This window comes from Onychostruthus taczanowskii, unplaced genomic scaffold (assembly GCF_017590055.1).
Source record: "Onychostruthus taczanowskii isolate IOZ18803 unplaced genomic scaffold, ASM1759005v1 scaffold114, whole genome shotgun sequence".
Lineage (NCBI taxonomy): Eukaryota > Metazoa > Chordata > Aves > Passeriformes > Passeridae > Onychostruthus > Onychostruthus taczanowskii.
Genome location: NW_024498074.1, coordinates 503991 through 526463, shown reverse-complemented (window position 1 = coordinate 526463; position 22473 = coordinate 503991). Strand labels below are relative to the sequence as shown.

At 47.7% G+C, this 22473-nt stretch overlaps 1 protein-coding gene across 10 annotated transcripts in view; it reads right to left on the bottom strand.

The window, feature by feature from the left end:
• RUFY3 (RUN and FYVE domain containing 3) overlaps window positions 1-19691 on the bottom strand; it is a 29860-nt gene extending 10169 nt beyond the window's left edge. For 5 of the 10 annotated variants that reach the window (XR_005954304.1, XR_005954305.1, XM_041427014.1 and 2 more), the window contains exons 1-9: window positions 19396-19691; window positions 6726-6782; window positions 3161-3334; window positions 2387-2504; window positions 819-920; window positions 589-712; window positions 325-386; window positions 174-239; window positions 2-71 (exon numbers count right to left, since the gene is read on the bottom strand). Coding sequence is in view for 8 of the 10 variants with exons in the window: in XM_041427014.1 (XP_041282948.1) it covers window positions 2-71; window positions 174-239; window positions 325-386; window positions 589-712; window positions 819-920; window positions 2387-2504; window positions 3161-3334; window positions 6726-6782; window positions 19396-19690 (1068 nt within the window). In the remaining 2 variants the exon portion in view is untranslated. Of the gene's footprint in view, window position 1; window positions 72-173; window positions 240-324; window positions 387-588; window positions 713-818; window positions 921-2386; window positions 2505-3160; window positions 3335-6725; window positions 6783-13751; window positions 13940-17950; window positions 18056-19395 lie in introns of those variants that run through there. The other 5 variants (XM_041427051.1, XM_041427042.1, XM_041427087.1 and 2 more) reach the window with 5 other exon arrangements.
• Window positions 19692-22473: the final 2782 nt, after the last annotated feature.

The window sequence follows — 22473 nt, the reverse complement described above, 5'->3', positions numbered from 1 at the left end:
CCTCCTCAGTCAGCTTTGTGTTGGATTTCTCCAAGGCATCCACCTTGGCCTGCAGGTTGTTGACTGTAGCACTGTTGAAGAGAAAAAACCCTACAGTAATTCCTTCACTTTTTAAAATCCTGTTTTGTCTTTTGTTCCACAAGATCATAAAGAGCCAAGAGAACACGTGTTACCTTAGATGTCTGTTGAGCTCTTCTACATAGTTCTTCTGGTCCAAAATAGCAGTTATCTGACCATCCCTGCAGAAAAGAAACAAGGCAGCCTGGAACACCTGAACACACATTCCCAAGAGAGGAGCAGTGAGACAATTGTGTGTGCACCTACCCTTCGCTGCCTTTCGTGCTGTTCCCATCTTTCAAATACATGGAGAAATCGATAACCCCGACCTGGAGAAGGAAAATTTGCATTTTGCATTAAACACTTGGTTTCTAAGACCAACCCACTGTTGCCACGTGTGGAAGGTCAGAGTTAGAACATCAGCACCTGCTGCACTTCAGCAGGGGTTCATTACACCAGTAAGCAATGCAAAATTAATGAATTTTCCAGCTTAAAGGAACAGAACAAGCCCATTAAATGAACAGGCAGTACCTGGGAGTCCAGGTCCTCTCCCTTCATGCAGAAGTTGGCATCAATGACATTCAGACCTACGAGGAGGCCAGCAATGATGGCACCTTCCTCCTCCATCATCAGAGCATTGGGCTCGTAGAATTCACTGTGAGATGCAAGGCAAGAGATACAGAGCAATGAGCTGGGAAAGGTGATCAGGATCTTACAGGAGAGCAGAAGTGAACCTAACTGACAATGAGTCCAGCACTCACCTGAGAAGATCCTTTCTGTTAATCAAGGCTTTCATGTACTCTGAAAGTTTCTTCTGCATCAGAGCCAGGCGAAGCCAAGCTCTTCCTCTGCCCACAGGTGTCCTGCAAAGGACCAAACAATTCCAGCCACCCTGCAAGGCACAGTCACCAACAGCTCTCATAACCCCACCCCACCTCAAGTTTCTGCACTTGCAAGAACTGGCACTGGTGCAGAGAAACACAAGGTATGTAAGCACAAATATGTGCAGACCAATTAGGCTGTCACTGTCTCTTAACTCATGATGTTTTTGTTGCCATACTAAAAAGATTTCCCCGGCTTTATCCCTGCTGGCTGCTGCCAGACAGATCAGCTGTTTCAGCTCATCCCCTTCTGAGTCACAACCAGCTCTGCCTAAGTCACAGGAACATGCACAACCCAGCATGCCAACACCACTCCTTGGGTGGGTCAGGCTGGATGGCAATGTGGGCAGACAGCTCAGAAACACCAACTCAGTTCTTTCTCCTCAGGTGCTTTGCCCCTGAATGCCCTCACAGGCTGCCAGGGGCTCGAGTGCCAGCCCTTCCCCTCTGCTCTCCCAGCCATGGGGAGCACGTGGCTCCAACACACTGACCTGGATGTGTGACCTCACAGGGCACGAGCAGCAGCAGCCCAAGGAAGCCATGGCCAGCACTGCCCACCCCGACTCACTACCAGGACCTGCCACTTGCCAAGGGTCACTGTGAGCACAAGGTTTAGAAATGCACCCTAAAACTGTTCTTGGCTTCCATTCATTTCCTATTCCAACGCTCTACAACAGGAAGAGGTACCAGGAGCTCTGGCACAGCACTGCTCCTGTCAGCTGCTGCAGGAGTCCTGCACACACCTCCAGGAAAAGCACTTGTCTCTATGAACATGACTAAATGCTACCCCAAAAGCAACTGATTGAATTTATCCACCTATTCTTTCAGCAAAGATGAATCCATCCTTACTCCTGATCCTCATACAAAAGCTTCCTTACCCATTGTTTCTATTCCATGCTAAAAGCTTCTTACAGCTTCTCTTACCATGAAACAGGCAAGACTGAAAGTGATGTTTGAAATTCCTACAAAACTTTTACAAGTAACATATGCTTGCTGTGGCTTTTTGCCTCCCCTCTTGAACACAAACTACTGCCTTCTCCAGCTTGGTGCCTAAGCTTTCCTCTCACAAACACTTTACCTGAAGTTATTTACAAGAAGAACTACCTACATCAGCCTCAAAAGTATTTAAACTGTTAAAGCCTTCCTGTTAATTCCCTTCCTCTTGAGTCTGACTTCATAAATGCTCAATAAAGGCTGTTTCCATGCCTGAGGCACAAGCAGGAAATGCACTGCTGCCCATAAGCTGCCACGCTCTTAACAGAGCAAGAATATATCCTGTGCTCTCCTGCTGCAGATCCTTGATGAAAATTAAGAGAGCAATGATCCATTTTTACCTGCAGAAGGTGACAGATGTATTCCTGAAGGTTCTGTTCGCCCTTCCTTTTCTTCAGAATCCCTCTCATAATAAACCCATATTATGCACTTGTTCAATAAATGAGTGTACTTACTTGAGCCCTGGGAGATCCTTAACACTTGCTGTAATCTCTGCAGCCTCAGGAACAAGTTTTTCTACTAATTCTAGAGGTCCCCAAAATGACTTATTTTGCCCGAGAAAAGTCTTTTTGGCTAAAAAACAAAAAGAAATAAAAAATGAGCCTGTTAGACCTGTGCTGATACAACACATTCTCAAACAAGTGAACAAATTAGCCAAATCCTGCCAGAATGGTTCCTCTGGGGCTGCTGCAGGGCAGGCACTTGGTATCCTGGAATCTCAGGATGGCTGGGGTGCAGAGGGCACTAATCCACACCCTTCTGCTTCCCATCTCCAGCTACTACCACCAAAGGCAGCACCTGAAGGCCAGTCCGTACTTGGCCATTTGAGCTGTGAGTCAGGATTTCAGTCAAGCACCAGCTCTGCTTTAAAAGCAGCTTCCAGCCATGAGCTGACACAGCCCAAACCCTCCACTTAGACAGAGCTATTGAGAAAGGACCTCTGGGGTTGCAGTTCCTCTTCCAGCAAGGGGATGCACGGCCAAAGCACAAGGAGGTGCAGAAAAGGGAGTCACGAGCTTGCCAAAAGCCTGTTGAGTCCCTGATCACTGAGTTCCACCAAGACAACTGAACTGCTGCTTTTAACACCTGCCACAGCCCAGCCTCCCCCTCCAGCAGGTTCTGTGCCTTGCTTTGGCCTGCCCATGCGCTGCGGTGACAGCGGTGACAGCGGCAGCCTCCCCCGTGCCCCCTGCAGGCTGCAGAGCCCTGCTGCTGCCCAGGCCGGTTACCTTTGAGGCCGTGCTTGAGGCAGTGCTCCATCACCACGAAGAACTGCTGCAGGGGGGCGTAGTCCGAGTCCAGCGTGCGGCCCAGGTTCAGCGCGGACTCGATGAGCCCCTTGATGCTCAGCTTGGCCATGTTCATCAGGTTCATGCGCTCGTTAGCCATCAGGTAATTCGGGTCTGCAAAAAACAAAGCAAGGAAACTGCTGGGGAGCAACAACAGCTGGTTTTGTTACAGTAAACACCCCACCTTGCTCTTGTTTTTCCTCAGCTTTGAAGGCGTTTTTGGGGCAGCGAGTTTCCCAGGAGGCACACTCTGCAGGCTTTTTGTGGAGAAAAATCAACATCAACTAGCAGTTTAGGGCCAAAGCCACGATGGCATGGGAATAGAATGTATAATACTGAAGGTGCCTTAATACTTCAAATAACTGCAGGAGCTCCCTATTTTCAAACACAAGACACACTTGGAGCCTGGTGTTCATCCTGTGCTTTGCACCTTGACAACGTGTCTCTGACCATCACTTGTCCCAACTCGCATCCCCAGCTACAAACTGGTAAGAATCCTCCAGCTGGGCTTTGTTCTGGATTGTTCTTCCATCTAAAGATCACCTTGGACCCCCTCACACTTAATCCAGCAACATGTATCTCTGCCCCAACTTGCATCTCTCTTCCTCAAGACTATTTTTTAAACTTAGATGTAACATGGAGCCAACTCCCACTTCCCTCTCTTGGTTTTAACTCTACCACTGGTTTTCACCAGTGAGGAGCTGATCTTCATGGCTCCTGACAGGTCATACTAAACCCCAAAACTCACAGATGTCCCAGGATTATATTCTTCCTCTTGCACATTGCAAACATCCAGACCTTTAGGCCAGCTACTCACACCCAACTTTTGAGCTCCAGGTCTCGGGTGCAGGCAGTTTCACCCCTGTAAATCCCCCACTTATCCAGGGCTGCTGCCAACAGCCAGGGACCCTTGAACCAAGCTGCCACCTCGAGTTAATGAACTACTCCTGGCAGCAGAGACCCGAGCTGAGGACACCTCAGACTACAGATCTGAGCAAGAGGCACCCTGTCAGCACCCACCAGCCAGAAAGGGAGCCAAGAGCCCAGCTAAGACACCCACACCCAGTGCACGTCACTGTGGGCTGGGAAAATCCAGCACAGGGAGAGGAAGAACTGGGGCAGCACCAGCATCCAAACCTGACAGCACAGCTCATTTGTTCAGTGCCTCAAAAGCAGCTCAGGGCAGTGCTCTCTCATTCCCCTTCTTCAGAGTGAAGCAGCACCAGAAGTCTACTTCTCTAATTTTATCTCCATAGTTTAGAGAATTTCCAAGGACTCATTTAGGAGTGCAATGCTCAGAGCAGCACAAAGATTCAAGTCTGTGAGGTGTTTTTACTGCCTTTCAGGACTACTGCTGGCTGAAGGTGATGGGTCTGGCTGCCCTGGAGGTACCCTGAGCCCGTGATCTGCTCTGCATTTCCAATCCATTTCCTGACCTGCAGTGTAGCTAACACTCACCATCACTGGGAGTGGAGGAACGAGTCAGGCACAGGACTGCCAACACAGAGACCTCCTCCTCATCCTCTCTCATCAATTTCCTCACTGGCCAAGGCTGCTGCTCTGATGGGTAGCAAGGCATCCACAGTGAATCTGCCTGGGGGGCAAACCCATCCCTAATGCAGAATTAAAGGAACTGTACAAGAGAGCACCAAAGAAAATGCTCCTTTGGCCGTGGTTACTGGCTAATTTCAATAAAAAAATATTTTCACCATATCACACTAATCCAAGGTTTCTGCTTCCTTAGTCTACTCTGAGCAATTGTGCTCTGCATGTGCAGTCTGTCCAAGATTCTCAACTTGCACACCAGTTAGCTTATATAGTGTGAAACTGGATAAAATCCTTAAGGTTTATTCCAAATGTTAAATGCTAAGCAATTGACACTCTTGCCCTAGGTACTGCACCATGCACACCTTTAAAGAAGGCAGGGTAGGCAGGCAAGGCTGACTTGTACACTGTCAGGCTGGCTTTAAGCTGGGACAAGTGTGATCCTGGTGTGCTCCATGTGAGCCAGCACCTTCTCCAACTTCCTTCTGCCTCTAACTGCAAAACCTCTGCCGGGGCTTTCCTACACAGCCCACGTCATAAACCTTAAAAAGTAAATCCCCAGCCCTTGAACTCTGCCTTTTCACAGGATTTGGGTTTTAAATAAAGCCATGTCCTCTTAGGACATTATGGTATTTAAACACTGCAGCTTCTACAGAACAGACATCTTTTCTAACCAGCTGCTTCCACGAAGATGTTTCCAAAAGGATTCAAGAATCCTGTAATTTGTTTGAATGGTAAAATCTGCACCCAGGAACCTGAAAGTCAAGAAAGAGTCAATGCAATACAGGATCTCAAAGGGTTAAGCTGTGACTGGTCTTGATACTTCTCATTTGGTGACAATAAATTTTATCACTCCTCATACTTACTCTAAAAGAAGGAAGCAACTAAAATGAAGCTAAAACTTGGATCAAAGGCAGGGAATGAGGAGACATTGGAGAAGTGAACAAACCCACTGCAAGCAATGCCAATTCATTAGCATTTCATCATGGTTCTCCATCTTACATCAAGAACAACAACTTAAAGTAAGCTGAAATGTAACACAGCTGCTGCCGTGTGACAGAGAAACACCTCCCACCTGACAAAATAAACGCCAAACAACCTGGACAATATTTCATGAAAACAAGTCTCAAGCCCCTCTTTTCTCCTAAAAGCCTGCCTTGGAAAATGCCCTTCTCTGGGAAGCAGCACGGGCTGTAGTGCCAGGAGAGGAGGACGTGGCCTGCGGCTGAGCAGGCTGCGGGCAGCACCCGGGCACGGAACCAGCACAGAGTTAAAGGCACCAGGGTGGAAGATGAGCAGCAAGGACCAGCGTGCTCAGTGCAGGAGAACACCAGCCTTTTGTGCTGCAAACACCTGAATCCCGTGCAGGAGCAGCTGTATTTAATCATCCAAGTACCACACTGACTAACCACTTGCTACATTGGGGACTCAACTATTTCACGTTTGCACAGTTTCTTAAAAACCAAGGAAGAAGTGCTATAAATAAGTTTGTCTTTTAGTACTTCACAAATTTTAAAAAAATATGCAATGCAAGTTTTAGAATAATTTTTGCCAAGCCTTGGCAAATACTGCCAGAAAATCTGAAGAATCTAGACAGAAATACTGCAGAAAATCTAAAGCTTCAGAGTGATTTCTGAAATATTTTTTAGAATTCAGCTTCCATATGTTGTTGCAACCTTTTAGGCTGTGCTTCTGCCAGGCTCAGGAAACTACTGCCTCTGAAAGCATTGAGGAGAAGGCAAATAGCCCTTGTTGATCTACTTCTACCTCCACTTCAAGTCCAAATAGTAAAAAAACCCACAAACATTTATTTAAGCAACACCAAGAAAATGCAGGAAAGCCACAGCTACTGGCACTGGAAAGGGAAACTAACTGCAATTTGCACTCAGGCTCAAAATAATAGCGCAGAAGCCAAGGATTAGCACAAACGAGAGCTGTGAGATGTGGGTGTGGAACGCACCTTCGGAATCATCATCGCGCAATTGCTCCACCACATCTGTCAAATCCTCCCAAGAGTCTTTGCAAACAGCAAAAGGAAAGGAAAAGAAAGAAAAACGTCATGCAAGCCGTGATCTAAAGGAAAGATTCAAAATCAAGGTGTAAGAAAAGCATAACTGAAAGGGAGATTTGCATCATACAAGACTTAATTCATAGTGGCAAGAGATCTGCAAGTCAAAAAGGTTCATTAGTCTGCACAAAGCAACAGAGCAAAGCATTTTTCTCCCAGAGTCGGACCGGCAGGCTTCAGAAAAGCTGCAGAAGTTTTGTTTCTGCATTGACACAAGCAACATTTTTGTAAAGCACATCTTAAAACGAAAAGCAACAAAAGCATTACTTTATTACAAGATAAAAGCACTAAACTTGTGATATTTATGCAACGTCAGCTTTTGCTTCAATTCCCTCACATCCAGCCCCAAGAAGAGCTGCTGGCAAGGACACAGCCACACGTGGGAAGCAAGCACGTTCAGGGAAAACACACACTCAGGGCATTTTAAAGGCTCGGCAGAGGTTAAACTCTGTTCTGACTCTCACCCCAAACGACAGATCCCACAGAGGTGACCCAGCCGAGCCCCACACGGGTCCCAGGCTGATGATGATCCCCCTCAGGACTCAGGGGAGCGCCTCTCTCTCCTTGGCGGGGCCAGGGAGGTACCCTGGGAGAGGAGCAGGCAGGACAGGGAGAACTGGTTTCAGCACACCCCCTAGGTCCCGTTCCAAACCCAGCGAGTGGAGCCAGACAAACGCCCCGGACCCTGGGCACCGTTCGCTCCCCACTCACGCACCGCGCTCACCCGCCATGGGCACAACGTCCGAAGCACGGCAGCGGCTCCGGCCCCCTTCCCCAGGCAACTGTGCCGGCGATCCGAGCAAAGTCCACGGGCTGCCGGGCCCTCCTCCCTCCCACACACCGCCCGCCTCCTGCCCCGGAGCTGCAGCAACAGCCGGGAGCGCCGGAGCTGAGCCCCGCATGGCCCGGGGAACGCGCTGCCCCTCAGCCTGCCACCGCTACGGACGCTGGTCCCAACATCCCCCCGGGGCTGAGCACACCGCAGCAGCAGCAAGCACTACCCGTGGAGGAAACCTCTGCTGTTTAAAGCCAAAGCCCTGCAGATGCTCTCCCCCACGAGCCGCACCGATGGCTTTTGTTGTCTCACGACAGGCTTTGCAGCTTCCCAAGGGCCAGGAGACCGGATCTCAGCTGTCCCTGACACCCCCCGGGACCCCGGACTCAGATCCAGATGTTGATCATCCCGGAATCCCTACCTGCACACACAACCGCTGCAAGGTCTTTTACCTAATATTGAGAGGTTGGATGTTTTTCTTAACCCAAAGCGTGAACAGGGTAAAACATACAACCAAAACCAGATTTACCAGTACCTGGGCAACAGGCACTGAGACAACAGAAAGGCTTCACTTCATCTTTCTCATTTATTTTTAACCCTTAGCAAGTAACCCACGTAAAGATCCCAGTGAAATGTCCAAGGGAGACACACATACTTTCTTCTCTTCTATCCCTACAAGCCATAATCCCATCTTCCCACTAGCAGGAACTCCATGAATTTGAACTGGTACTATGGCATTTGCATAGGTTCAGAGGCAAAAGCACACACTTCATTAGCACTTTCTTTCCAATATTCATTCCTTCTCCATGCATCCAGCTGCACTTTGCATAGAGTTCATTTCTTCTTTTACCTTGTGCATTTTCCCACTTGTCTGGAAATTCCACCAAGCAACGGTGGGGGAGGAAAAACATCTTCCCACAGGAGAATTACAAAGACCTGAAACTCTATAGTTTCCATGGTCCTTATGGGGTGTGAAAAACTCAATACTTTTGATTATGATGGGAAGTTTTAACTTGGTATGTACCAAGTTTAGAAATCAGGATGACCAAAGCTTTTGAGTCTCCATAACACAATTAACTCATTCCAACCAGATTCCCAGGAAGACCAGCATTTTGGAACTGAATATCCCATTGGAATGAACATTCAAGCCAGTTCTTCAAAAAGGGACTGGAGAACTTGTCCCTAAAGTACTAATCATGAAAATATTATCTGTTATTTGGACAAGAGAGGGGTTTGCAGTCACTCCCTTGGCTGATACAGCAGCAGCATCTCACTGAAGGAGAGGGAGTATTTTCCCAAGCCAAAGAAAGCTTCTACAAGTAAACCCTGGGAGAATGGAACAGCATGAAAATTATTTCACACTGCTGCTCAACATTTACTTTGTTATTAAAGGCTGAAGTTACTAGGCTAAAATAGAGCTGGGAGTCTAATCCTTTCTGAACCAATGAACATCATCTCACACACAGCATCTGGATATCAAGTTCCTCCAAAGAGAGATAAAAGAGAATCACATAATCACAGACTGCCTTCATTTGAAAGGGACTTGGAAATTCATCCCATTCAACCCCCTGCCTCTGTCCCCTGCATCAGGGACATCTTCCCTTGTTCCAGGCTGCTCTAAGCCCCCCTGGCCTTGGACACTTCCAGGGATCCAGGGGCAGCCACAGCTTCTCTGGCAAATCTGTACCAGGGCCTCATCACCCTCACAGGGATGAGTTTGTTCCATCAGGAAGAAAAGGTCACAAGTTTTTAAATAGGTCAAGACTTCAAAAATTATTTTTAAGTACAGAAATGTTATACAGACTTGTAAGGAGAAGCTGAGCCATCAGTAAAATAACCTAAAAAAACCCCAAGGCATCAGTTTTGGGAAATGAAAACTGAGCTTGATACACAAAGTCTTGAGTGATGCTGCCAGGTCAGCCCTGCTGCTGGGAAAGGCTTGGCCCAAATCTGGACAAATATTCCTTTATTATGAAAGGGGAACCTCTGGTAGCATTACTACACTTCAATTGCATTCTGATATTCCTTACCTTAGGAATACATTTAATAGCAGCTAAAGAGGCCAAGGAAGAAAATTAGGTAGATGCTGTTCATGTTATGGGATGTACATAACTAATTTTTTCAGGATAGGTTTGTCAACATGATGGATCATTAACTGTTGACAAAGAAAAGGCATCAGCAAAGGGTTCCAGCATCTGCAGCCTGGAATGACAGGAACCATCTACTCAGAACAAAAACCATTTCTTTTAAAACCCCATGGATAAAAATTCCATCTCTAAATACACACATATACAGAGAGCCTTGCATACAGAAGAAAAGAGCAGTCAAAGATCAGCAAGAAACCAGAAGGAAACAGAAAGAAATCAAGAAGCACAGACAATTTGGAAATTCCCAGCCCACTCTCTGTTACACCTAGGGGTGTAACAGGCAGCCATGGCCATCACATGAAGTCACAGTTTAATCCCACCCTAAGTCTTACTCCCATCCCCACATGATTACCATCAAAAAATTACCTGATTTCTCTATGCTGCAACTGTGTGCAGCTTTATGGAAAGTTTCTGCACAACCAGCCTGTTTCCAGAGGGAAACACATGACTAACTGCTATGGGCAATTTCTTATCCTATTTTAGTCCTTGGCAGTTTACACCAAGAAAATAAGAACTAAACCCTTGGATTTTTGTCCCCATCTTTCACTTCCCAGTTCAGCTGACACCCAAGTGGTTTCTCTGCAGCACTTGTGACTCGCCACCTCTGAGGGATTTAACCCTGCCCCAAGCTCTCCAGCTCTGACTTCAATTAGACTGACACAGCTTAAAAGGGCAAAGAAAACAACTGTTAAGAGTAATTCCTGCATTGAAGTCTGGATTACATGACCTAACTGCTATTCCCAAGGTTTATAACCACAAACACTGCACTTCATTTAACTTGCATTTACTGACTTCACATTTGTTCTATCAGTCTCCAGCTCCTTCAAACTTCTCATCTATTTAGGGTTTGTATCACCACAGGTGTTTTAAGAGGTTCTTTGCAAATACAGAGTCATTTTATGTAGGTTTTTGTCCAACATCAAAGGTCCCTGCCACTCCTTTTTGCAAATACAGAGTCATTTTATGTAGGTTTTTGTCCAAACATCAAAAGAGTGTCCTGCCACTCTGAGTAGAATTCAGATTTGATTGGTAATGGGAAAGGCCAATAACACTGAAAAATTCCACCTCTCCCACAACTTTACTGTTCCTATTCCACAGTACCAGAGAAACCCTAAACCCAAGTTAACTGTTGCCAGTTTGCAAAACAAAAGCATAACCAGTAAGGTTATGCTGCTTCCCTAAACCCTTTTGAGATACATTTTGAAAAACATTTGGATAAAACATGGAGAAAAAAGGCAAAATCTGACTAATGATTCAATAATCAGTGTAACAGATTAATGGGCAGGAGGTTTTTGAAGGACATCTGCTTTTCCTGAAATGCTCCACAACTCCTTGTCAGGGCATTCTACACAAGGACATGTCAGAAACTAAAACTTGTAAATTACTGGTCAAAAAAGAAGAAAAAAATCTGACCTTAGCTTCTGCCCTATAGAAAAGATAACATTTATAACATGTCAAGATGAAATTAATTCCAATTGCTCCTCTTAGTGCAAACAGAGGAGGAATTCTATAATTCCTCCAAGTTCTCTCAGGTTAGCACCAGTATTCCTCCTGGATGCTATTACAAGGTGATCCCATGAGGACAAAGATTTCCACAGCTCTCTTGTGAAGCTCCTCATGATTATTCAAGATAGAAATTTAACATCCAGTAACAACAGCCTATAAAGGCCATTTTGTGTAACTTCTCCCCGAAGCTGAGACCAGTGTTCAATGCCATCCATACACACACTCTGTGCAACACTCAAATACAATCCAGGTGCTTTTTATCTCCATGCCTAAAGCTGCCTCAAAGACTGTCACACGCATTGCAAGCAAACAAAGTTAACAACCACCAATGTCACGTTTAATTTTGAGGGGCCTGCAGAGGACAGGAAGGTTCTGAGAGTCTTATTAAGATCACAGCCTGTTTAAAAAAATGAGTTCTTTTTCTAATCAAGCAGAATTACAGTAAGCAGCAGAATCTGCTGATTTTCATATGCACACAGAATTGCTTCAATCAACTGAAAAAGCGTATTAATTGTTTCTATTGTTAAATTGAGTGGCCATGCTACAGGTTATATGGAATATACACAGTTGCAAGCAACTCAGTGTCTGCTGCTTGCTTTTAATTTGAAGAAAAGTTTTGCTTAGCTGTTCTCAAGCTCCAGCTCCATGCAGGACTGGAACTGCTGTGACTGGATGTGAAGGCAGGATGGCTGCTCGAGGGCTGGGGGCACAGGAGATCACAGGGTGAAGAGAGGCCAGGGACAAAACTCTCCAGAAGCAGCAAGAGCTGAGGGACAGCAAATAGACAGCTTCAAATCTTAATCCAACAAACTGTTGGATTCAGTACTTACTGCAACATATATTTTACATGTCTTTGATTTCTAAGGAAAGAGTTGTCCTCCTTTGTTCTGCCTTTGGAAGAATTCTACAACTTCTTTTTTTTCCTTCTTCATAATGCCTACCTTTGCACGTCAGGGTTTTTTAGGGGGACACTCCCAGGGACACGAGCCCAGGCTCCTGTCCCCCTGACCTGTGCACACCCTGCAGACACAGCAGCAGTGCTGATGCAGTAGCACCAGACCCAACGCTGGGATACAGCTGTGTCAGCTTTCCTATTGTCAATGCTCTTCCTGACCTTCTCTGTTCAAAATACAGCTTGGATCCAAGCACACCTCCCAAACAACCAACCAGCAACTTGAATTTACCAGGAAGGTTGTTACAGTGCTGCTCTTTTGCATTTATTTTTGACATGTGAATTAAATAGTACAAGAAATGAACAAATGCTCTTTGCTAACCCTCTTCTGTATTCACCAAAGAGTGGCTGTAATTACACCTTGAAAAACACTGGAGTAAGACCAAGGAAGGTCTCAGTGTAACACACAAGAACATGGGAATTGGAAGACAACCGAATTCCTGCTCACCCAGTACTCACCTCCCTGAACCCCTGGGATATGCTTCAGAGGGAATGCTAAATTTCTCCTTTTGAAACCTCTGTCTGGTATCCCACTGCGTGACTAAGTACTTGGCAAGCCAAATCCAAACCCAAGGGCTACTGCCACTGAAAGCAGCTGTCAAATGGAAATGAAATTATCCTGTGCAAATGTATTTTAAAGCTGAAATCCCCATCACAATTTCACTTGTCTCATTCAGCAAGACAATGTAAGACACTGCTGACTTCACCAGGCAGGCAGCATCAAACGGGCCAAGCCAGACTGCTTGCTGGAGTGGCATTTCAGGAGTTACTGGAAAAGGGTCAGGCACGAGAAGCTGGGGCCTCCTTGCCCTAAAACCAAAAGGTACATCCAGCAAGGACACTCAGAACCTGGGCACCTGCAGAAACTCATCACCTCTCCTTCCCCACTTGTTTATTGGCAGAGCACCGCATAAATGCCCTCTCATGCTTTTAGTATTCAGAGCATTCAATCCCCAATCCTTCTATTAAACTGTTTATCAACCCGGAGTCCTTTTTCCAGGGGAAAGCAAGATGTGCTACATCCCCACGTTTCAGGCTTCCAAGGCATTACAAACAGCAGCACGCTCATCAGAGGCGAGCTGGGGCACTGTGATGGCATCGTCACCTGACAGTGGGCATCGCTGCGTAATCGCTGGGGCTTTCCAAAAACTCCCCAGGACCAGGCACTCGCTGCGGTGCTGCCACTCTGCTCCCCCGGTACCAGCTGGCTGCTCACTACCAGAGCTACCAGCCCCGCTTTAAGGGCAAAATCATTATTAAATGGTCTCACCGAGCACACATCGCGGTTTCCTTCCTTCCTGACACACACAAACCTGATACAGCTCAAAAGAGAACTGATCACCGATCTGCCTTAAAGAGCCGGGTTACAAATTCGGAGGGCAATCCGAAGCAGCAGTTTTTGGCTTTCTGACGTGCCCGCGGCCGTCCAGGCTCCGCAGGCAGGACACGAGCACGCGGTGCCGGAGACGCCCCCTCCCAAGCGGCGCAGCGGCGGAACAAAGCCGGCCCGGGGCTCCCGGGGCACAGCCGGACCGTACCTTCGTGGGTAGGCTCGGGGTCGGGTGTCAGCGAGATGTCATCCAGCTCGCGCAAGCACAGCCACTCTCCATCCATCGACACGCGGAATTTGCAAAGATAGATGGTCTCCATGGCAGCCTGAGTGATCTTGTCTGTGGTGGGGGTTGGCATGTCGCTTTGAGGCGTCAGAGCAGACATGATGACTCAGCTGGTACAACAACAACGGGGGCAAAATAAGGACTAAAAACAAAACCTTGCTGAAGAAGAAAATCAGAAATACCTTGCGATTAAAGGACAGATTGCTCAGGATCACAGAGGCTGCTCTGGCCTTTTCATAGATCAAGCAAGGTAAAAACGCTGCTCCTTCCCGCTTAGCTCTGCCTCCCTCCTTGCACCGACTGCCGTCGTCTCCAGCTATGCTAGAGGCTATTGATCCTCAGCATCCACAGAAAACCTGGCTTCTCCACCAGAGGCAGCAGGGAAAAACAAGGAAAAAATATTTTCAAAAATAAATAAAAGAGGCAGCAGAAACAAAAAAAATAGCGTCTTCCTCTGGTGATGACCCGAGACAAAAAAAAAAAAACAAAGGACGAGCGGAGAGGCAGCGTCCCGGCGTGCCGAGCTCCGAGCGCGGCTCCCCTCTCCCGGCGCAGCCCGGGCAGCGAGTGCCGCCGGGATTGGCTGTGCGCAGGGAGCAGGGTGGCGACCAAAATGGCTGACTAATGAACTGAGCTGGAAAGGCAGGCTCATGTGATCGCCCGCGATTCCCAGGATGCTGCCGAGACGCTGCCGATGCGGGGCCGGCAGTCAGGCGCTCCTCGCCGGGCTGTGCCAGCCCGCTGGGGAGCGAGCGGAGCGCGGCCGCACCCCCCATCCATCGGGTCCGGAATACAAAGGAGCAGAGCCAGCAATACAAAGGCACATTTGTATTCCGCTCGCATCCCTGCGTGCCACTACGGGAATTCAATCGGCACCTTTGTTTTCACGGGAGGTGTGCGAGGCGCAGTTTGCGTTTTATTCGCTGTGCCGTCTTCTCAGGGGGCACCTTGGAGCTAGAATTTCCCGTGTACAAAAAATGGTAGGATGGATTTATTGTCTCAGGGTAACAGGAAGGAAAAAATGATCTGGCTCTGAGTACTCCAGTGGCTGAGGATGAAGCTATTCCAGCAGGGCATGTGCACATGGAAGGACAATAAAGGAGAACCCCACAAACACTGTGACCCCATCTTATATTTCAAAAATCTCCCCTGAAAACTGTGCTGTTCAGGTGAGGCTGACAAATATTGTCTCTCAGCAGGAAGAGAAACAGGCTTTCAAGTTCTCAACAACAATATAATAACAGTATTTTACAATAACAGCACTGCATTACCTGTCCCTTCCTGACTGGCTGAACCTCACCTGTGTCCCCAACCCACAGGGTCCTGGTGCTGGAAGACAAGAGGTCCCAAGTCACCAGACAGGTTTCTCATTCCCAAGGTCGCTATAGTGTCACCACCCACTTCAACAATCCTGTCAGCCACCAATAAATGAACTTACCCAACTTCATTCCTGTGTGGCTCCAATACATTTGAGGAGAGCAGATGTGCAACATCCATCTGAAATGGATGGACCATCACCCTTGGAGAAGGCTGTCACCAGAGCAATATATTGTGTAATATAATATGTGCCCAATGCATGGGACCTTGACTACTCTCTGCTTTTTGTTCCCCTAAGAAATACTCAGAGGGATGTACATCTGTTTCTTGGGGATGTGAAACACCAAAACAGATTGCTGGATAAAGAATCCAGCATGCCAATGCAGACAGCTTTCAGAAGAAAATGGCACCATCGTGTACAAGGCTCAAAACTGGGCAAGAGGATGAAGAGTTGCTATTTCTGACTGGCAAGAGGAAGCAGTTACTTTTGGTGAAAACTTCCTGCTTAGTGCAGCACATTTTGACTCAGCAGCTCTTTCCCCATTAGGCCAAACCCAAGCAAGCACCAGGCAGCCTGTTCTGACAGAGATGCAAAGGGCAATTATTTCACAGAAAACAAGAATTACTATTGTTTCTTCTCCCCAAGAGAACAGAGTTCATAAAGCGTGCTGACAGCATCTTAACTCATATATTTACACATCCTTTCAGCAGTCACAGCCTCTAGCTGCAGCATCCACATTGCACCACCCCAAATGCCAAACACAGTGACTGTGGCCATGTACCAACTGCTAGAGAACAGCTGCTGGCCCTGGCTAACCCTTGGACAGGGTCTAAACAAACGGCACACGCTCAAAACAAACCCTTTAGAATCAACAAAGCACCAGAAGCTATTGCTCAAGCTATTATCCAACAGCTCTCACATACAGACCGTTTAATTTCTTTGTTTTCAAAGCAATCAGAGATATCAACAGCACTGGGTGTAACCCCGAGCTCCCATTTCACAACACGGGTCTTCAGCTGAACTCAGCACAGGCAAGTGCCCCACACATCAGGATCACAGGGAAGGTCTGCTAAAAACATCAGGAACCATTCAGCTTCCATTGGTTTGCTTTTAACATGCAGAAAGAACAGAAGCCAGTAATTCCCTTCCAGCTGAGTTCTATTTTCAGGCTCCTTTATGCAATGATCCTGCTGCAAGTACTCCACAGAGATATTTAAAGTACTAGGAAAATGTTCTTTAATTTTGACTTATTTCCAAAAATGAAAAAAAGATAAACAGTTCCTGTTTGGGGTTTTTTTGGTTAACTTATGACTTATCTTTTTATCACCACCTGAAAACCACAAGGCAAACCTTCCCCCTATCCCCATCCTGTGCCCCAAAATGATTAAAAGCAACAAAGCATCTCATGAAGAAAGATATCAAATATAATGTTTCCACAAAACCTTTCATACAACTACCAGGCAACTCAAGGGCACCTGATAAGGCTCCATCAGGGTTCCAGGATGGTCATGGACACAGGAAAACACAAATCATGGATAAAAGCAGAGGAGGCTGTGCAGGATGAACCACTTTCTCCATCTCAAACCAGTCAGGCAGCTTTGGCTGGTCCTACAAACCCTCCTGTGAGCTACACTTTGGCACAAGCCCTTAGAGGCTTTGGCTAGATTGCAAAACACAGCAGGGGTCTGCCAAAACATTTTTAAGATGAAACAATCACACACTGACTGCATTGGAATTTTAAGACCAACCACCTGAACACCAAGCACTCCATCAGCCACCAGTATTTGGGAGGTCAGCTGTACTGCAAAGTACTGGAAGTTTCAAAGCTGAGTGAACTGGAATAATCCACACAAAGAAACCCAAACAAATTGCCAAACCACCCTCAGGACTCCAGGGAGCATCTTTGGGTGCACTTTTATTTCCAGAGCCTGTGAGCAACCCGTGCTCCCATCATTAGGAGACAGTTTTTCCCTTCACTGGGTAGAGATTGCAAAGCAAAAAGGACAAAGCCATCCCTGACATGGAATGTCATCTAAAGAGATAAAATTAGCAACACAGCAAAGTCTGGTTCTGACTCCTCTGCCAGGACAGATATGCACTTTACCTCAAATACCAGCTACTCCAAACCCTACAAACTTAAACAGGAATGGGCAAAAGAAGGTTTAACAACCCAAAAATCAGTAACCATTTCTTAATTAAGAAATGATACATTTTCCTTTACCTACTATGAAACACGGAGAGATTATTTAAGGATTGAAGTAACTCTCATAATTGAAGGAAAAGGAAGGAAAAGTCTGCTTCAACTACCACGGTATTGGGTAGGCTTTCAGTGAGAACAAGAAAAGGTCTGGGGTTGGGTTTAGGGTTTCTTAAGGACTGCCTAATCAAGTTGCTTTTTTTCTAAGGTTTTGCTGCAGGTCAGCATGTTTAAGTACATCATCTCGTTCCTTCTGTCTGGAACCACCTGTAACAAGTAAGCAGGTGCTGCTGCCACAAAGAGCTTTTGCAGTCTCCTCCCCTGGCCTTCACCTGATGTTTGGAATCAGGTGAGAATACAACACACTAGTTCAAGGATTGAGTTGTAACAGGAAAAAAAATACTTGAAATACATTTTCAAAATATTGTGAATACTGACTTTATGGTGTAGTGGCCACTGCCTCCCTGTCACACCTAAGACTTTGCAGCAGAACTGCTCCTGCTGCTCTGTGGGAACAAATGTACGATGCTCTTAGAAATGTGAGAACCAGGAAAAAAAAAAACAAAACAAGAAAGAAGAGATGCTGGGAAAAAGTGATTTACTGACCGAGTTTTCCTCAGAAGACAGAGTCCAAGACACCATGCAAATAGATACTGATTGCTGCTCCCTCCAGGCACTGCTATCACTGCACCAGTCAGCCCCCGAGCAAGCTGTGACACTCAACACTGCACAGGCAGCTCCACCTCCACGGCTTACAAGAAAACAAGGGAACTTTTATATGCATCTTGTAAAGGTTTCTCACAAAGCTTACATGAACAATCACTGCAGAATAAGGCTGACACAGGATAAAGCATTGCTCAACCACTGAGCTTCTCCACCAAGTCCCTGGGCACAAATCTGCTCATCTCAATGCTTCAGTTTTCCCATGTCCAGACAAGAGCTTCTCACCAAGTTTCAACAGCTAAGATGAAATATTTTTCTCTAAGTCTTCTTTTCTATCAGAAGTAGCTCAAGCCCTTGCATACACACCACAGGGTTTATTATGGGTAAAGAACTCCTGATTAGGGAAAAATTACAAGTAAAACTGAAGGTTTTGAAAGGGGCCTGTCATTCCAAGCAACAATTTAACATAGAAGGAACTTTGGACCAAAGTTGGCAGCCACAGACTGCCAGTCCTTCATAGAGCCCAGAGCAAAGTCAGGGCATTTCACCTCCTCTTGGCATTACAGACATGGACTTCTTACCTCACTGGTTCTAGCTCTGCTGAGTAATGCCTTCAAGTACATCAGCTTCCAAAGGAGAAAAAAAAAACAGATACCCACTCCAAACAAATCAGCTCCTGAGCGAGTGAATGCTCACCTGGGACAGGAGGTGACAAAGCAAAGGCCAAAAGCTCAGTCACACACACTCTGGCAGCAGCCCAGAGGATGAAGCTGCTGGTTATTTTTAGGATGGATAGAAAAGAAGATCTCTTCTGTACGCACCCATGCCTTACTTGTTATTTCATTTTAAAACACACCCAAGTACTTCAGAGTACTCCAGCTTGCACAAATACACCAAAAGAACATCATAAAGAATCTTAAAAAGGAGAACACTATTTGCCACCCCACACAGCGATGCACTTCAGCCTCTTCAGGTCTCAAGCGCGCAGTGCCTTCACCACGGGTTTACCTTCCGCACCAACACCAGGAGGAAACCCGAGAGGGTGTTTCCCAGCCCCTAAACTACACCCTGCGTGTCCAAGACAGCCTGTTGGATTCCCAAGGGCGGCACCGATGCTCCTCAAAGGGCTCTCTGTGGGGCTGGTTTTGCTGAGCCGCTGGGCCAGCACGGCTCACACGCCACCTCCCCAGCCGCCTCCTTCCGAGCCCCGCCGCCGGGAGCAGCGGCGTTTCCCCGCATCCCGCGGGGCAGGGGCAGCTTTGGGGCGGCCGCCCCGAGCCCGGGCGCGCCCGTGCCTGCGAGAGCCGCACGCCGCCCGTACGGAGCGCTCGGGGCAGGGGCGCTCTCGAGGGAGGCTCCCGGCCCGGGAGCAGCCCCGTGGTACTCACGGGCTCCGTCCGGCCCCGGGTAGCTCAGCACCAGCACGGGCAGCGCGGCCCCGCCGCGGGGCGCCGGGGGTCTCCACAGCCCGGGCGGCGCGGCCGCGGCGCCGCCTCCATGGCCGGGGTAGAGGAGGAAGAACGGCGGCGAGGCAGGGCGCGCCTCCTCCTCCTCCTCCGCCGCTGCCGCCGCCTCCCCGGGCTCGGGCCGCCGCTCCATGCCGGGGGACAGCTCCGCTTCGGCCCCGTCCCGGGAACTTTCCGCCGGCGGCGGCGGCAGCGCTGCCCGCTCCGCCTCCGCCATCGCCGCCCCTGCCCCGCCCCGGCCGGGAAGCGCCGCGGCCGCCCCAGCCTCCGCCCCCGGGGGCTCCCCCCGCACCGCCGGGGAGCGGCTGGCCCCGGCACGGGGGAGCTCGGCAGGTGACAGCCGCCACCCTGTGATGGTGCAGCGGCTCTTACCCGTGAAGCGAAGCCGAGGCACCGTCTCCTGCCTCCCCTTGAGCTCATGGGCAGGAGCGTTGTGAGATCCTGGGACAAAAGGAGACAAAGTCTAAGTATACTCTTTAGTATTAAGACTGCCAAATACAGCGTACTACTGGGAATTTCACTTGGGACAGTCTTTCGGAAGACAGGACAATTAATGTGGACGGTGGTGCTGTCAGCAGGCAGAAAGCATAGAAATCTGCCAGTTTTTAAAGAACACCCTGCCTTCCATGCACTTGGGTTAAGCTGAAACACGTTGCAGCTTTCTTTTTAAATCTCGCATTAAAATTGCAAAAGCAAAGCCGGAGAGGCTACTGATTCATGGAGACTAAGTTTTCAGCCCTGCCCCAATTCATGCAACATGTTGCAAGTAATTGAACAGATGCTTTAATCCACATCACAAATCACATAGCTGAATGTTTGAATGCTACGTGCTAACAAGAGTAAAACAATACCCAGACTGTGTGTGATGGAATATTATGGAACACAGCTAGGAAAACCCACACAGCTAGGAAAACCTTGACAAAATCTAAGGCAGCAGCAAATGTATTTCCATGTAAGTTATTCAATATACTTTCCTTGTCCTGTATAAACAGGAATTTCAGGTTGTGATGCAGAAAGCATTGTCCCCCTCTCTGTCACTGTACTTTTCTGCCTGATGCTCATCACCTCCCAAGGACTACGTCTTCCAGGTGCAGAACAACAAAAGAATACCTCATACCTTGAAGCTTTCTACATTTGCCTGTGTCAGTTTAAATATGAATCGTGCAGGTGGGGCTGTCCTTTGCATTACTGTGCTCCAAGCAAGTGAGTGGAAAGGAGCCAGGGCAGGTGAGGGTGTCAGACATGAGGCAGAGTTGTTACCTGAGGTTGAGTCCCACCTGCTTTAGGTGCTGCTAAGGCTGCCAGTCCTCTCCAAGCAGGACCCTGGCAAGGACAAGTACCATCTCATGGCTGAAGCATTTCTTGGCAATGTCAGCACCTTCTCCAGAAGCAGTACTGGAAAAGGGAAAAAGCAGCATTAACCAGGACTTGGATCCACCCCTTGCTTCTCCTCCTGATCACCTGTGGTCCTTGCCTGATTTCATGTGTCCATTTTCTCTGGGATTTTCAGAACCTGTTCACCACCAGGAATTTCCCTTCAGCACAAAACTTTAAGTATTTCCTAGAGACACTGTACAGGGTCCCCCCCCTCCCACAGCATTCCCATGATCAGCCATACATAAAAGCATATGGGAATTATGCCTATGGCTTTGTCCAGTCTCTGAACTAATCAAGTGGACATAAAGCCTGGTTAATCCTCATTAACCCAGGAGCTGCCATCTGCCAGCAGACACGCAGCCTTCTCTCCCACCTTCAGCCTAATCCCAGGGTTTCTGGGGAACGTGTCTGTAGTGGCACACCAATTTGTTGTTTCACTTATTTACTGCTCAGGAAGAAGTCACCAGAATTTTTCTCGGACCTTTCCAAGGAAGCACAAAGGCAGACCCATGAAAGACCGTTAGCCCTTCATTTTTGCATCAAGCATGAAATGTGCACAAGCAGGTTCTGTGGTAATGAGATCAGGGAGCATCTCTGCTGGCTATTTTCCACACCTTGTGTGATTCCTGTTACACAATACCATCCCTCCCCAGAAAAAGCACCTAAGCTGCTTTTTTTGCCCAGCATCTTACCCGTTACTGACCTCTCAGCAGAGCCTCCAGGGCATAGCTCAGCATCATCAGCAGCAGTCTCCAATCACGATCCCAGTGAGGAGTTAGAGGTGGGGAAATTCTGCTTCCCTCCTCAGCAAGGCTGAGACCCTTCTCCCTGGGAAGGGCAGCCAACACTGCTGCTCATAGTAAGGGCAGGTGAGTAAGCACAGAGCTAAGGAGACCTGTTCAGTGCATGTGAGACAAGACTGTTCCCATCTGTCCAGCTTCAGCTTATTGTGTTTCTACCTCTCCCTTCAACAAGCAGCCTAGAAAACTACCAAAATATTCTCCAGCCAGCAGTGAACAGTGTGTTCCTGGCAGAAACAGCCCTGGGGTGTTAAGATTTACACAGGAATCCCACACAGGCATATTTCAGTTTCAGAGTACAAGCAGAGCACCTACATGCTTGTATTACAGAACCTGGCTTATCACTGGATCAAGAGCACACACTCGTCTCTTGGCTTCCCCCAAGCCCATCACACACACAAAACACCCTCCATGAGATGCAATCACAGTACTAAATAAAACAAGTATTCTCCTGAAATAGTTCCATATGGAAAACTAATACCTTTCAGATGGCATGGCACACAAACCAAGGCATGGGCTCCCTGAAACCTGTCCCAGACACAGGTCCAGGTTCTACCCCAGACAGTTTTTGCTAAACTTCAGAAAAATTATCACTCACTCTTTCACAGCCCAGACTGGAAGAGCTGACCACTCACAGTCAGCTCCTGGCAAGTACTTCAGTGTGGGGTTAAAATGCACTTACCCACACCAAAAGGCATGGCAGTAATCACAACACCCTCAAAGTTTACCTGCCCACTGAAGATATAACACCTTACCCGTCTGTAAGGTGGTCCTGCAGCAATGCTTAGTCCTGTAGCAGCAGACAACATTTAATATTTATCAC